Source organism: Aptenodytes forsteri, unplaced genomic scaffold, assembly GCF_000699145.1.
Source record: "Aptenodytes forsteri isolate BGI_AS27 unplaced genomic scaffold, ASM69914v1 Scaffold217, whole genome shotgun sequence".
In the NCBI taxonomy this organism is placed as follows: domain Eukaryota; kingdom Metazoa; phylum Chordata; class Aves; order Sphenisciformes; family Spheniscidae; genus Aptenodytes; species Aptenodytes forsteri.
The window spans coordinates 8,168,986-8,186,402 of record NW_008796222.1 but is presented as its reverse complement, the minus strand read 5'-3'; the positions used below and the strand labels follow the sequence as shown (position 1 = coordinate 8,186,402).

At 36.9% G+C, this 17,417-nt stretch overlaps 1 protein-coding gene across 1 annotated transcript in view; it reads right to left on the bottom strand.

Annotated features, from left to right (window-relative positions):
- The window catches only part of WASF1 (WAS protein family member 1), a 33,164-nt gene that overhangs the window by 2,409 nt on the left and 13,338 nt on the right, over positions 1-17,417 (bottom strand). The window contains 6 exon segments of the mRNA XM_009289161.2: positions 1-162; positions 1,524-1,703; positions 3,796-3,968; positions 4,780-4,897; positions 5,594-5,747; positions 15,679-15,813. The exon segment at positions 1-162 is cut by the window's left edge and continues 1 nt beyond it. Of these exon segments, the coding sequence (XP_009287436.1) occupies positions 1-162; positions 1,524-1,703; positions 3,796-3,968; positions 4,780-4,897; positions 5,594-5,747; positions 15,679-15,813 (922 nt within the window).

Below are 17,417 nucleotides of genomic sequence, written 5' to 3'. Positions count from 1 at the left end.
GGGGGTGGAGGGGTGGAAGTCATTGCAGCTCTTAATGATGAAGTTGACAAAGCAGATGGAAGAGGTGGTGGTGGTGGAGGAGGAGGAGTAGGGCTCACAAACACTGGTGTTCTGCCTGTTGCTGGTGACTGAGGACGATTTTCTACCAAGCCAGTAGTAGAACTGAAACATCCAATAACAGGACAAAGTTATTAGAGCTGGAGAGTGGAAAAAATAGAGATTCACTTCTGCAACTTAAGAATATTGAACGCTGGGCATTAAAGAGCATTATGTACTATGATGATTTCAAGGTATTCATACCTCGTATACAAGGAAATCTAATTCTCAGTATGGAGCATGCATCAGTCTTCCAACAGACCTTTGCTCAAATTCAGCTACTAACCGAGTTTATGCTCTTATACAAACCTGCATCTTTACCAAAGGTTTCCTATACTAGTATAATTCTCCCCTCCCATCCCTAAGTAAATCCAAATTATTTTTCTGAAGTGAGGGAACTAGCAGTTGATTAACTGCTTCGATTCACAGAACTTTAAAAACAAAGTAAAACAGTAAAAGCAATGAGGATGAGTTACATTCGAAATACATATTTAAGGTTTGATGACAGGATGAGTGAGGCTAATATCAAAGGTCATCAATTACTATGTACAGAGAGATGCTCATTGCTGGATACTCATTATAGTGCAATGAATAGGTGAATTGAAGAAAACAAAAGGTAACAGTAAAATTATTTTCCTGAGAGACCACTAAATGATTTCTTTCAGCTCTTGTGGAAAATTAATCTAAAGAGTTATGCATTTCTGTGTATAATCTCCTGAACAGTAAAACGACATCCTTTTCAACAGACTAACATCTTGATGTAACAACCGTGCCTAAATTAACCGTCCTCCATTCCAAGCTGTATGTACCTGACCATAAAGTAAGATTTTTGGGTATAAAACAACAGAGGAGTGACAACCAGAGCCTCACTCTAGAAAATAAGTATGTATCCAGTTCTGGAAAGGCACAGAGAAATAGAAAATAAAAACACTTGGGGGAAGAAGAAAAAAAAAAAAGCAGTTGCAATTTAGCAAATGTGATGAATATATAGTTTTGACAGCTGACTGTCTTCCTGCGATATATTCTTCTTTTCATGTAGGCTGAAACACAGCTCAGTTGTACAAATTTCAGATTTCCAAATTTCCAAAATTCCAAAGCTGAATCCTGAGATTCCAACATCTTTCACAGAAACATTTTCCATACAGTTATTTGTCTTGCCATTTAACTCAGAAGGCGACATAGTTGCAATATTAATGGCAAGGTGAGGCCTGTCTCCACCATGGCACCCTATGGGGTTTAGATGCCGACCTTTCTCTCCAACTCCTGCGTGGCCCTGCAGCTGCAGACGTGTCCGGGCTGTGGACTGACATAGCCCCTAGGACGTGTGTACTGCCTGGGCTGCATGGAGATAATACTAATGACTATTAGTGGGGTGATGGAAAACTAAACTCCCCAATAAACCCGCATGTGGCTTGACCACTTCGTACCTAACACACGGAGGCGCAGGTTTCACATCTCCGGCTCCATGCATTGGAGGTGGCGGTGGTGGTTCATTTGGTCTGACCAACACTCGCTCCTCGGCTCTGTTCAGAAGTTCAGACATCTGGCTATAGGGTAATGCAGAAAGCGAATATGATCCATCCATATGGTCCACATATGCGTGAGATCTGTAGGAAAACAGTGAAAAATGATCCAACGTAACCTTTAGCAAAAGTGTTAGTGCCCTCAGATACTGTTCTGTACTTCAGTTTGATTTCTGAATTCAAGTATCTTCTCTGCACCAACGTTGCATATTGTACTTCATGGCTTTTTAATAATTTATCCCACTTTCCATGCCATTGCTTCTAGCAGCTCAAGGGTTTAATGGTTTTGACAGGTATATCGGACAAATTCTACAGTATGTGTGTGATCTTAGTGTTTATTAGTCACATTATTTTGAGTTAAGTAAACATAGCAATACCATCAGAAATACACATATACCAGAGTGTATTATGAAACAGACGTTATACTCGGTGATCGTTTCTGCTCCTCAATCCCTACATATATGCAACCATATTCTTTTATAACATTCATGAAACATCCATCGATGTTAGAATGGTAGAATTTACAATTGAATAATTTAGCTGAACTTCTGTCAGAGGATCTATATTCCTATACATACAGAGAACTCACTACTTTAGACCTAATACTTTGTAGCTATACAACGGATATAAGGAAGATAATCTAAATATCTATTATTGAGTAGAAGCAGTAAATAAAGATGATTCAACTTAACTTGTTAATGACAACTTTAGACACACCTCAAGAACCTGATCAGTTAGGAAATTCTAATTAACTACTCAATTAAAGATTTTAAAAACATTTCTCTATTAAATTCAGAGGAAATATGTTTGCAGAACACTTTCCAACAAGTAAAGCAATACTCTACATTTCCACATACCTGCCACCACTGTAGTATCTAAGCCTATTAAATTCTTCGGGGGTGAAGTTCTTACTCTGTTACTCAAAAGGATGGTGCTATTCTGTATCTGAACAACGTGCTCTGCACATGTAGTGCTCCGAAGCACTACAGCATTACTCATAATTGGGATAATCAAGGTTTAGGCCAGGGTCCTGGATATAAAAGGAGTCCTGCAACAAGCGTGCCTAATGTGGAATGTGATGTACAACGCAACAGAAGGACAGCAGGAAAGCAGGTGTTTCTGGCCAACTACTTGACACAGCAGTTTACAAAGATAAGATACTATAAAGTTGTGCCCACAAAAATGCTAATCACCATAACTTGAGTTGTACCCTACTGAGTGAAATGCACTGAGACCATTTTTACTTTCTGAATTGAGCTAAGTTTTCCACAAGCAGGTTTTTCCATTTTTCAGACAGCAAACACTATCTCCTAGAGTTGTCATAACTATCCACTGTCACCATTAAGTTTGGCTGAAGGCCCTACAAAGCTAAACAAAATACTCTCTTACGGTGCTTTTGGCCGGCGAAGGATAGGGGGAAAATGTAACTATTTTTTGGAGGACAATGAATACTTTTTAATTAAAAAAAACCCAACCCCCCCAAAAACATACCCCAAAACTCCTAATATTACTTGCCAGCCCTCTTTCCTATCAGATGTTTCTTGGCTGGTAAAATAGACTTGGTTTTGCATGAACACCAGAAGCATAAACACAGCAGGCGTTTACCATGTGAAATGCTACTTTTAGCCACCAGCAAATACATGCTGTGAAATGAGAATCCAACAGGCTGGATTTTGTAATAGACTATAACCAGAAATGTCAATCAAATCTTGGATTTGCTCCAGAGTAAAGAGAAGCTCAGCGCTCTCATCTGAGTTCCAAGTGGACGTTTGTTCACATCACACCCACCATATAGTCTTGGCAGTGTCTGCTTAAGAAAACTCAAGAGACTAGAATAATAGGGATTTTGTATGTCAAGACTGGAATGTAGTGACACACCTGGGTGCAAGCTTGCAACAGTGACACTACTCCTTCTTCAAGTTGCAGACGACAACACATCCTCAAGGATACAATGAATTCCAAGGATACACGCTACTCTTAAAAATAACAAGATAATAACTACTCCTTTAAGGACACATGAAGTATGTTAAAACTCAGTTTTGATTGAGCTAAATCAATGATTTCCGGTACATTTCAGGAATAGCAGTAGCATCTCATCGTTTACCATTCTCAAGCATGTTCACTGTGCAGTATGAGTAGCTGTACTTAATAAAGGATAGAAAAAATAAAAAGAAACCTTGATTCAAAATGTGAAGCTGGGCCATTAGCAACTTCAATGTGCTTATGTAAGAGGTTAGCATCATCTTCTGCGAGCTCCGGACCTTGGGCTAACTTCTGCCACTCTCTCCGTCTGTCATGAGGTGCCCTTGGCACTTTTTCTGGTTCATGAGGGCGATCTAGATTTTTCTGCTGTAAGAGAGTTGTGCAAACAAAACTGACAACTAAGGCAGTGTTTTTTAATTAGTTGCATTTAAACATCAGCCACAAAATAATGAAAAAAAATCCCAATTCAAGTGCAAGAAAAATTTAACTTTCAGTCTAAAAATGATATGTAAACCAAAAAGACTTGTAAAAGGCAGAAACTTCAGTCTAGTGGATAATTAGCTGAATAATACAGAGAAAAAGAACTGTATAAGTAGCTTTTTATTCTAAGTCTGAAATGAAATTATGAATCTGACACTTAGATTTACTGTCTCTATGTATGAAATACACAGAATAATTGTGAAACAAAAAAGTAGCATTACCTTTGCAAAAGTGTTGGTTTAATTTTAAGGAAATATAAACAAAGTGCTCTATTCCTACTGATTTCTTTCTAGTTTAGAGTAAACATATCTATTAGAATGTCATTCAAGCTTTTTCACCTGTAAGATTGTCAGAATTTTGTATTATAAAAAAGTGTTCCAGTGAAATTCTTTATTTTTGCCGTAGTCCTCCTTTCTTCTCCTTTTTGAGTCATTGCTAGAAGACTTACAAGTTTTGGCAAACCTGCTGTTAGTTACATTAAGACAGCATGAAAACTCTAGGCCCTTTTATATTATTTTACTATTATTATTAAATATTTATTTGTTAAGGTGATGGAATTGAATGAATACAAGTAGTTTTAGCTGAATGAAGATGCCTGGATTGTTACTAATTGCACAACCAAAAAAGTACCATATCTGCAAGTAACCCCTTTCCAGGAAAAAAACAACCAAAAGCTATATAAAGCTAACATATATACCTTCTGCTTCCTCTTTTCTTTTCTTTTGTCCTCGGTGTCCTGCAACATTTTTTCCTTCCACAGATCAAAGAAGTATGAAGGATTGGTATAAAACTTCAAACCCTCTTTTCCATCATCCCTGAAATACAATGAAGCAAACAGGGCATACTATTTATTTGACAACACATGAATCCAAACATTAAGGCAAAGGAAAGGCATATTAAGGAACACGTAGTATCTCAGACCCTGAAATATTTTACTGAGGAACATTAAAAAGATGAACATTGACCTCCTGTGCCATCATTCTTTACTATCTTTCCTTGGATTCAAGGTCCTGATTTTAGAAAAGTAACTTTAACACAAGCTGTAGATAAAAGAGTATCATAAATCAGAGAACTCCATTCCAATGACTCAAATCTTGCTCTTAAAATAACGAGCAAATTTGTCTGGCTGCTTGTGTTCAACTACTGATTCGAATTGACTTTGGGACAGCAAACAACATTCATTTCCATTAAAGACCTTTCTTTCTACATACTTATCTGCTTATTTTCTTCACTTCGCCCCCAAGAGCATTACACAGTTTAATAAATACAGATAACAAAAATGGCTTTTTCTTACCATTGTTACACTGGGGTAAAATTTGTGTAAAGTGGAGTAAAATTTTAATGCTTATAATGTCTTCTGCTGCCTGTATTCCTCCAGCAGCTTCACAGTTTTCTAGGGTGGCTCCTTGAATATTCAAGTGCTACTCAACATGAGCAAGGTGCCTGGATATAGCATTTCTATTATATAAAATAAGCTAGAAGTTGGTTTTGATTAATTTTATTTTACTAACCTGTAAGGGGTGAGAATGTTAAGTGGAGGCGGCTGTTCACAAATGTCGTAAGTTTCTTGCAAAGGAATAGGCAGAGTTTTGCGGTCAAACAGCTGCTGATCTTGAATTGTGGAACTCCGGAAAGCTTTCCTCATTGTAATGTCTTGCAGTGACACTGAAAGGGAATATTGCCATTTAAAAAAAACACCGAAGATCATTTATTTGGATTAATCTGGAATTGCTTAATGCTGGTTAGAATATAAATATTAAGCATTACTACTAGTATCTTATGCATTTTACAGCAAATATAAATTAATCTAGCACTACTGCCGCAGCAAGATATTGTCAGATTATGTGAAAAACATGCTTGTAATGTTCTAGCACGTTATCCTCTACTTAGCTTCAGAGGAAATTTTTGCTCACCTGGACAGATATCAGAACCCTGTCTCTCCAAAGTAGTTCAACAAATTGCTTACTGTAGCTATGAAATATCATTCTGTAGTTCGGAAGTACCTAGTAACGTTTACCAACTCCCTCTCACAATCCTTTTGGAACTAAAAAAATTACTCTCTATCTTGAGGTATTGATTTTACCTTTGTACTATCAGCAAGCCAAACTGCACTCCTTGCATGTAGGTAGCGGTTCCTCTGAAGGCCCACTGAGATCCCAAACCAGCAAATCGCTTAAGCTTATGCTACTGATACCAGTGAGTTTTAATGGGAGGTGATACTATGCTCCAACACATGAAATGAGTCAAGTGTTGTTTTTTCAATCAGACTGTTTAATCAAGATGAGACTTCTCTGTTTAATTCAGGTGAGACACCCTGAGTTTTTAAGCACAGTAGTTAGGAATAATCAATTATCTTTATGTAAGATTCAAAGGAAAATAACACGAGGTGAACACAATATAAACAGTGATTTGAAATATATTGACTTACTGCTGTTAAAGCCCATATATCTTTTTCTATTTCACAATCATTAACATTTAGAAAAAGATTAATGGAAAAATGACCACAAATGATGAAACTTGCACTTTTAATTCTGGAAACAGCGTACCTGTTCAGTCTCATATTTCTCTCCCTCCCTGATCTTCAGTTACTACATCTGTGAAGTCCAGGTGTGTCTCAAGACTAACTTTGCAGCCAGCGTTAGACTTTCACTAGTTAAAGCAGCAGCCCTTTTGAGTTTTTAAGCACAGTAGTTAGGAATAATCAATTATCTTTATGTAAGATTCAAAGGAAAATAACACGAGGTGAACACAATATAAACAGTGATTTGAAATATATTGACTTACTGCTGTTAAAGCCCATATATCTTTTTCTATTTCACAATCATTAACATTTAGAAAAAGATTAATGGAAAAGTGACCACAAATGATGAAACTTGCACTTTTAATTCTGGAAACAGTGTACCTGTTCAGTCTCATATTTCTCTCCCTCCCTGATCTTCAATCTGTGAATCTGTGAAGTCCAGGTGTGTCTCAAGACTAACTTTGCAGAGACTTTCACTAGTTAAAGCAGCAGCCCTTTTCAATGGTTTGGGCCTTTTTTTTTTTTTTTTTAAATCACAAACAATACTGAAAACAGTTTTAAGACATACTAGCAAAGAGTATTTTCAGCACGTGCATTTTATCTATAAAACAATTATGTCTATTTTATACAAACAGGTTGATAGTAGTGCCTCTTTACTCAAGATGAGAGGACACCCCCCCCATATCACTAGGGCAGCAATTTTTTTAAGAGTGCACCTGTTTAAGCTGAAAGCTGCATGTTACTCTGGTTCCTGTAACACATACAAGTGTACACATACGTACGTACACACACACACAGAGCTGGATTTCTATTGTATGATCGCAAAGGGGTAGAAGGCAGGATTTTTTCCAGAAGGCGTGCAATTCCTGGAATGTTCTATCTTCTTACCTAAGCGTATTGGCAGCATCCTTTGTGAGGCTGAAGATGGGATTTATTTGATTTTCAGTTTGGCTTTTGAAGTTTGTTACAGTTGGCAAGGTTGTGTGTTCCTGGAGAAGTTTCTTCCTTTTTACCCTTAGGTTCTATTTCATTACAGTGTCTTTTATTCTTTTTAATACCTTTAATTAGCTGCTCAGAAGCCTTTTTAAGTGTGTGAAAGAAGTATTATAATGTATGAATGTCAGCTAGGAGTCTCAATTTCTGCAGGTATTTTTGCACTCAAATAACCATATATATTTTGTAGCTGTCATGAAGTACAGGTGGTTGTTTGCTGGCAAAAGTTCACAATTGGAAGAATTGGGGTTTACCTCATCTAAAAACCTAGTCTTAGATTCTTTTATACTTCAGCTGTTTTTCCTTTGGCTTGTTGTTTTTACAAATCTCACCAAATGTATGTGTTCAAAGATGCTTGGCAATCCTGCAAGTCTTTAAACTGTCTGTCACTTATTGGAGACTATGCCAACAAAAATAAAAGTTAGTATACTTCTCTTTGAACGTGTGTACATTCTGAAGGTGTCCTGGTTTCGGCAGGGATAGAGTTAATTTCCTTCCTAGTAGCTGGTACAGTGCTGTGTTTTAGATTTAGTATGAGAATAATGTTGATAACACACCGATGTTTTAGTTGTTGCTAGGTAGTGTTTACACTAGTCAAGGACTTTTCAGCTTCCCATGCTCTACGGACTGAGAAGGCTGGGGGTGCACAAGAAGCTGGGAGGGGGCACAGCCAGGACAGCTGACCCAAACTGGCCAAAGGGATATTCCATACCATGTGACGTCATGCTCAGCATATAAAGCTGGGGAAGAAGAAGGAAGGGGGGGACGTTTGGAGTGATGGCGTTTGTTTTCCCAAGTAACCGTTACGCGTGATGGAGCCCTGCTTTCCTGGAGATGGCTGAGCACCTGCCTGCCCATGGGAAGTAGTGAATGAATTCCTTGTTTTGCTTTGCTTGCATGCGCGGCTTTTGCTTTACCTATTAAACTGTCTTTGTCTCAACCCACGAGTTTTCTCACTTTTACCCTTCCGATTCTCTCCCCCATCCCACTGCGGGGGGAGTGAGCGAGCGGCTGTGTGGTGCTTAGTTGCCAGCTGGGGTTAAACCACAACAGAAGGCAATGAAGTAAATTAATTTATTCCAATGAATAAATACAGTTCTTTGTTTTAATACTAAAATGCTCACAGAGTATGTGACACCGTATTATTGAGACATACATTGTTCTATAAACTCTTTATTAGCATTCCTTAATCTTTTCAGTGAGCAAATACAGCTGGTTTAATTCATAATCTCTATTTTCTTGTTTAAATCTTCACTTTTTGTAAACACGTACAAGGGGATAACATACCTGAGGATAATCAATCAATCCGCAACAATAAGCATAGATTACTTTCTCTCTAAAACTAAGCTACATAGCAAAGACCTTAATAGAAAACATACACTGTGGAATTTCAAACAGCTAACAGCATTTCCTGTGCCAATATCCAATGACCAGCATTCACTGAAAAGCATGCCATTATTCGAAACAACCAACTATATTAGGACAACAGCACTACGGAAATGAAAGGACATGGCACACAAAATACTGAGAATCATGACAGTGATACAACTCACCTACAGACAGGGATGGGGTAAATCCCATGTTGCAAGCACAGCGTAGTCCTGGGCTGTGCACAGTTTGGCTTACAAAGCCATTTGTTTAGCTTGCCAGCTGGCTAAGAAACAGAAGCCCTGTGTGGCTTGCCACCTCAGGGGGGAGAATATGTGAAAATCTGGCTGGTCATCCGGCCACTTAGCTTTGGCTGATTGACAAAATGGCACAGCAAGAGGACAGGTCAAACAAACTGGATGTATGAATTCAGGTGTGAGAAGAGACGAGACACTGAAGGAGGAGTTGGAAATGCTGCAGGCATTTGACTTGATGTTGGTAAATTTAAGCTTCCAGTTGCCTAATCCCTAACTAGCACCAGAACCTTTGTATAGTCCAAGATCCTAAATTTCATATGGATACATTTTCCTGAGAGTCCATCTGCTACACCACTTATGTTTACTGCAATGAACAAAAAATGGGGTCTTAAATGATTTCCTTAAACGTTGAGATGTTCACAATTTAAGTTAAACATTCATTCAACAACCTGTTTACTGTGTCTGTTGCTTGGATTGTAGAAAAAGACCTATTATATCGGCAAGTCTAACTTTTTGTACACCACAATATTTTCCACATAATTAAAAATTATCTGTCAGAAAGCTAAACTACCAACCTTTTGTACATTTGGTTTTGAAAAAGAGATGCCAGTCCATTTTTATTCATAATCAACAATGAACTGGGGGAAAAAAAGGTATTTAAATTGCACTCTAATGAGATACAATAACTGGGTTTCTTTTGGGCTGAACTACAAATTAAATAAAAGAACACATCAGTAATATATATACATAATAACATTTTACCTCCTGTCAAGCCTCTCATTAAACTGCAATCCCCAATTTGTAGTAAAAGTCAGGTATGGAGCACATCAGTGTACCTACAGAAAATAGCTTCTTTTACATTTTGAAGATATTAAATATTATATTTTATTTTACCTCACCAGAAGAAAAAAAAAACGTTACTAGATATAGATTTTTTAATTCTTTTAAACACACTCCAATGTACAATTTATGAAGCGGTTCCAGGCCAAAATATGGTTCTCTCCTAAAGGTGGTAAATAAATAAATAATATATATTCCTTTTAAAAGCTTGCTCTCTCAACACTTTCTGCAGAATTTCATCCTGACAACTTTTAAGACCGTGAACTCTTGAATGCCACAGCTATGGCTCTTTGCAGAACTGAATGACTACGGGAAATTATATACAAATCAATGGACTCAGTTGCCCACAATTCTCTTTCTCCGTTCTTACCCACCGATTTGAAAAGTGCAGGGAAGAAAGAATGACAGTATCGAATGAACAACTTGGTCATAAGATTCCAATTAAAGGTAATTAATTGTGGGGGTGGGGTTGAAAATTCTCTTTAGATAAAGATTTGTGTGATTCAGTTCCTAAAGATCTTGGAAGTCTTATTTCTACTTTATATATTTTATTTTTTTAAATGATTATCCACTTCAACCATGCCTAGAATCGCACACATATTAGGTTTTTCTGCCATCAGAATACTTCTGACTGGCCACTGCAGGTTTAACAGTTGCCAAGCAGAGAGACTACTTCTGCAGAACAGAAACTACTTTCCTTTGGGCTTGTTCCCAACACAAGAAATTAACATTTTCTGAAATATTGATTTAAAAAAATCCAAAACAGCTCAAGCACTCTTTGGATAGGGAATATATGTAGCTTAACTGCTACAGGTAAACAAAGAGAAGATGTAAATGATAGAGCAATCATTTTAAGAGGACTCAGAAGCTGCTTTAAATGCAGCGCGTAGAACCAGGGAGCCCCAAGCAGCCCGTTAGGGAAGATGTGAATCACCCAGCTGCATCAAGCAGTGAAACTGCTGGTGAGTCTCAGCAAGACCGCCATGTTATTTAGCAAATGACATTTTGTCCAGATCCCTCTTTTTATATACAAAATACAAATACGCTTAGGGACGCGGTTTAGTGGGCATGGTGGTGTTGGGTTGACGGTTGGACTCGATGATCTTAGAGGTCTCTTCCAACCTTAATGATTCTATGATTCTATGAAATTATGCAGTATCATGGCTTTACCACTGAACTATTAAGCCTTGGACACACTAATTTAAAAGTTACTAAATAACCCATAAATTGAGTTGAGGGCTAAGAAAATTGGAAGAAAAAGCGCAGAGAGCAGTTGGAGCTCAGCCCACCTGCCCAGATCTTTGAGAGGGAGATGCACTCAAATCCAACATTCAGTTAAGTGGAGATGTGGCAGGAAAAGTGACCTGCTATGCAATTTAATTTAACAGTCTTTTTCTTTATTTGACTTTGGGGGTAAAAATTCTTATGAATGAATTGACAATAGTGTTATTCTCCACATTAACATATTAGACATGGAGGTCAGGACCCTATTTTCATGTGCTCCCTGTTCTTAACTTTGATTACATTTATACTCAAGTCACCAAATTCCTCCAGAGGCTAGAGACATAAGTGCCCCTTAAAATGGGATTTGCCACCCTTTCTTCTAAGTCTCACAATGGGTTGAGTTATCCTCATTTGAAAGCTGACCAAGTCTCCATTTTCAGAAGTATACAGACCACAATTAGCTGTCAAGCTTTTTAGGTTTCTCCCCACCAGATGCCACCTTTTTTTGCCTATAGCAAAACCTCAAATCTCTCTTTAGCATTAATCCAGCAAAACTTCTGAACTACTACCCTTTCTACGACAGGGCAGCATTTCTAGAATGTTTAGAAAAAAACAAGCACATGTATTCTAAGCCAGAAACCTACTGAAACACAACGCACAACACTGTTTGATTCCTTTCCTGAAGTATGCCAGGCTGCTCACCCATAGCACTTCTGCCATTAAGTTTTTTAAGTTGCTTCTCACAGTTGTAACAGATATGCTGTAGAAATCAAGAATTTGATACACTGCCTTTGAGATTAAAACCCTCTCCAGTTTGAGATTTAAGTAGAATTAGGCAGTTCGTATTAAAGAACGACTAAATTAATACCAAAATATGCAGATAAACTCTTAGTTTATGAATTCTCCTTCTGCCATGATACCATTTATTTCTGAGTGATACACAACTATTTTCTAATACTTCATTACACTGTACATCAGAGCTGTACTGTGTATCAGCATTTCAAAAAAGAACGACATAAAAGCTAAAATGAATATTCTTTTTAAAACTGTCAGATTTCTACAGATATGAAATTATTTACTTGCAGTAGTACTTCAAGCTCAATGGCACAAATAAATTCACAAAAAATGTAGTAAATTAACAAGAATCTATTATTATACTTATAAAATTTGCATATATATGGGAAGGTTAGTAATGTTATTTATAAAGTAAATACTGAAATTAAAAATGGTTACAAAGAAACTATACTCTTAGGGTTTATTTTCTGACCTATGAGGATATCTTATATTGCAGGGCTATTGAAACTGTCAACCTTAGATCACCTCCATAGCAAGAACGTGTTTTCCAGGTCCTCAAAAGACCTGGATATGACAACTCTTGAATACCTACAGGTTAGTTTCCCATACAATTGAAATAAAGTTCAGTTTACTGAAGGAAAGCAGAGGATTTATTTTTGTCTGTATGCAAGTTTAGTATCTCTTCTGAGGGGGGAAAAAAAACCCACATGTATGCAAAAAGAATAAAGTATGTAAAAAAACCCGATTACAATATGAAATTAATAATTCTGTGAAATCAAGAATTTGAAAACAGTGCAATAATTCAAACCAAACCAAGTTCACAGCAATTCTTCTGTGACAGAAAGATCATACACCAGGAGTTAGTTACTTCAGGATACAATCCTAACCTTGGTGTCATTTGGTTTTATTCTTTCACAGAGATAAATAATTCAAGATGAGAAAACTCACAGACTATTAAAAAAAATCAGAGCTTTTTATTACTTTGACTCTACCAGAAACATCTTGTCAAGTATCTGCACCTCGTTCAATGAATCTGACTTGGGCTGTTTTTGTTCATGCCACTTAGCTTTAAATTAATCTTAATTTATTCCTCTTGTGTAATAGCATGGGCCCAAAGGAACATATTAAATCTTCTATTACTGCCTGCTGGCAAAGAACTAGCAAATGAGACTCATTTTACAAGTATAGCCTATTTTACACATGCTGTTAGCTGAAGAGAAGTACTGAAATTTGCTTAATTCTTGCATAGAGGGTTAAGAAAGGCAAGAAAGGTAAATCCAAATGTTTTCCCTACACCTTCATGCGTTAACAACCTCCAGCTATTTTAGCCCAGATCAGGACTAAAACAAAACTATTTGTGATGAACTGCTAAATTTCAAGCCAAAGATAGGATACTGAAGGAGAAACAGTTTCCTGATATCTAATTTTTAAGGAAATATAATACTGAATTTCCTCTCATCTCCTTTGTCCTCATCTGGTGACTCGTTCTGGGCAGACGTTTGTGAATAAGGAACACTGAGTAGGGCCCAAGGACTGGATATTCTTAGGTTAATAAAAATAGCCATTTAATAGTTCCCGACACTGAGGACTGTGTGTGTTCCTCTGAAGTACTAGCAGTCACTGCTATTCTATGGCGTGAGACACAAATCCAGGGTATCAGATTCAAGTCACACTTAGCCACTCTGGACTTGATCAAGTAGACCTCTTTTCAGCCCTGTTTTCTTTAATTGCAGTGTCTGTCCCTTTCTTTAGCTGTACAGTTTAGCAAATGCTACAGTATACACAGTACTGTGAAAAGTTACTGATCTGGTGCATTTGGGACTACATACTATTTAAAAATATTTCTAGCAATTCTCTAACATCAAATAGTTATGGATATTTAGTACTGAAACATACAGCCAAAATTGTCAAAGGCCATTTACACAGAAAAGTACAATTTTCGATCTTGCTATCCTGTAACATCCTTAGATGCTTTAACTCAATGAGTTAAAAGTTTAAAGAATTTAAAATAGTCTCTCCATTTTCCTGAAATGTGAATGGTTGCCATACTAGATATGCCATATCAACATATATCCCACTCTGATTTGAACCAAAAACTAGGCTGTCAAGGGTAAATGCAGAAATGACATTAACACTCTGGAGTATCACAGCTCTTACAAGATTACAATTGCTGACAATTTGTTACTGTACACAGAAAGGATTTTTGTCGTTCCAGTCATAGTAAACATGGCATTTTATTGGAAAAAGAGGTGTATGTGTATGATTTATGCTCAGTTGTCAAGAGACCTGGAAAATCCCATTAATGTAAGAATTCCCCTAGGCAAGTCACAATTTCGTGGAAAATCTGCTACTAGCTGCGAACAACTGTCTTTCGAAACCTGCTCTAAAATTAGTATCACGCAAAATACAGAAACAAAACTTCCTTAGCTTAATTTTGCTATTAGTGAAATTTGACATAGGTAACTAAACACAGCCTGAAGACCATGCTTCTGGTTTGACACTTCGTTTTTCCTGAATGACACACAACTATTATACCTAGACATTCACAACTGAAACAGCTTTCTATACTTTAAAACTGGATCCCACAAGCAATCTAAAGTTATTTTTCATGATAGGATGTTGCTCTACTTTCTAGGTCTTAGCCATATAGTCTAAAACACCCTAAAACTGTTTGGGGTTACAAGACCTTTCATAGTTCCACGTGTAACCAACAGATAGAATCATAGAATCATAGAATCATTGAGGTTGGAAAAGACCTCTAAGATCATCGAGTCCAACTGTCGACCCAACACCACCACCCACTAAACCATGTCCCTAAGTGCCTCATCTACTCGTCTTTTAAATACCTCCAGGGATGGGGACTCAACCACTTCCCTGGGCAGCCTGTTCCAATGTTTAACCAGATATCCAGGAAGGCAAAAAAGCTTCATGGCATTTACATAGGTGGTCAATGTTCCTGTAGTCATCACAACGCCTATGCATCATTTAAATCCCATACAAATTCCATCTTATAGGCATGAGCCATACCCTATTGACTTTTGGAAGTACTTGTTTCCTCAGTGCTAACCAATATTTATAGTACTTAAAAAGCTATTTATGAAGAATCCAAGGGGATATATAGTGTCAATAAATGGAGCTATACAATTGTAACGTCATACAGAAAGTAAAATGGTAACCAGTTAAATGCAAAAACCCTACTTGGACAAATGGTTCATCCCATGGGGAATTAGTAGGAAGGTTAAAAAAAAAAAAAAGAGTAAAGACTTATCGCCAAGCATTCACATAATATATATTATTAATATTATTAACACTAATACATAATACTACTGAAGTGACACATAATCCTGTAGCAGTTTCTATGTAAATTCATTGGTAACAGTACTGTTCAGCAACCACGAAAATGTAGAGCTCATAAAGCTGCTCAAGGCTATAAAAGAAACCTGTCACAGAAATAGAAATGGCCCTCTTTCTCATGATGCTTTGCTCTGTGTTCTTATAAATATAATTTGTTATTGTTAAATTATTATTATTTCCATTTCACATATCAATAGTGTCTGGGTGACAAAATAAGAAATCTTCAGTGTAGGAGTTAACTTACATTCTTCTTCCTTTGGATCCAGTTGTGTAACACTGACAGATAAGCGATCTACACGTTCTTGTAAGGAGTTGACTCTAAATGAGAAACTGTGTGCTTCGTTGAAAAGTTCACCAAATATATCTTCAGCATATTTACCTGAAATACAAAAAAAAAGGAAAAAAAAAATCAAGCATACCACAAGACAGCCAAATGAGTTTGCCTTGAAAAAGATTTGATTTAAATAAGTAAATCTAAGATGCATGAGTATCACTTGTAACAACCTGTACTTACTGAGCTCATTAAGAATGCTTCAGAAAAGTAAATAAATGTTAAATATTTAATTTGTAATTTATCAGAAATGAAATTATTTAATACATTACAGGACAGATATTCAGCTGGTATAAATTGACTTAACTATGCTGATATGCAAGGAACTAGACTGATTAGTTTCTTGGATATGTATAAAAGGATGATTTCCAGCATCTAAAGCTGCTCCTGTATGAGCAATAACTAATCCTTCCAAGTGAAATTTATCTCAACATTTCTCAAAACGAAGCACAGCTTCCACTCCTACCGTACAGAGGACCTTTCAAAAATGGAAGATCAGATATTTACATCTAGGTTAATTAGAACCAACCTATTCAAAAATACACACTAAAATAATAAATCCTACTTTGAAGGATCAAAATTCTAGTAACTGACCAATTTATACTGAAGTAAAAGAAGAATCTCCTTTGTTCACTTCAATGGACATCACACATTTAGGCCAAAAGAGCAGGAGATTCAAGTATCATGAGAAAAGGGTCAGTAACGAGTTTCTCTTCTACAGACAGAGTACTCCATATAGTGCTTCTAATGCCCCCCAGACTCAACTCAAGTAGTCTGCCAATGCCACTGAAAAAAACCCACCAGACTGCCTAGCAAAATCTGTAGCCACATTTCTGAAATACCATGTGATAGCTTTTAGAACTTTCTACCATACTGTGCATATGTAATTTGTGCACTGTTTGTGCACTTACATTGGTTTTGGAAGTAAAAATCTCACAAATTTCTAACTACCTGGTTTGCACACAAGTTCTGACAGGTACAATAGGAAAGGACAGTTATGAAAATTTTGCCTTTGATGAACAATACATCTGGAATTATACATAAAAATGAGGACATTTTTAAATAAATACATCAAAAGGACAGAAATTTAATTCCTACAGGTACTGTGGAAACTACTTAAAGATACAATGTAGTAAGCACAAGGCCAGCGCATACCATTTATTAAAACTTAGGTAATGGCAATAGAAAACCAGCACTAATATAAAAAACAGAATATAAAAGGGGATATCAGAAGAAATGTGCAGATAAAGAAAATAGAAGGGATCATAAATTCTGGCATATTAAACATAAAAACCAAAAACTAGCCTGAGCAACAACTAGCAAACTAGTAATAAATATTCCTTCACTGACATGAGGAGCAAGAAAGCCTGCCAGGGAGTCTGTAGAGCGAACTGGTAATGAAGGTACAAAGGGTTACTCAGAGAAGAGAAGACCCCTGCAGACAAGCTAATTTAACACTTTCCACTGGTGTTCAGTGAAAGGAACTGCAGAGACCCTCATGCCAGAACTCTTCTTTGTGGGAGGCTCAAAGAAACTGAAGGGACTATATAAAAATTACAAAACTAAATCAACAAAATGACCAGTGAAGTATTAGAATCATAGAAACGTTTAGGTTGGAAAAGACCTCTAAGATCATCGAGTCCAACCGTCAA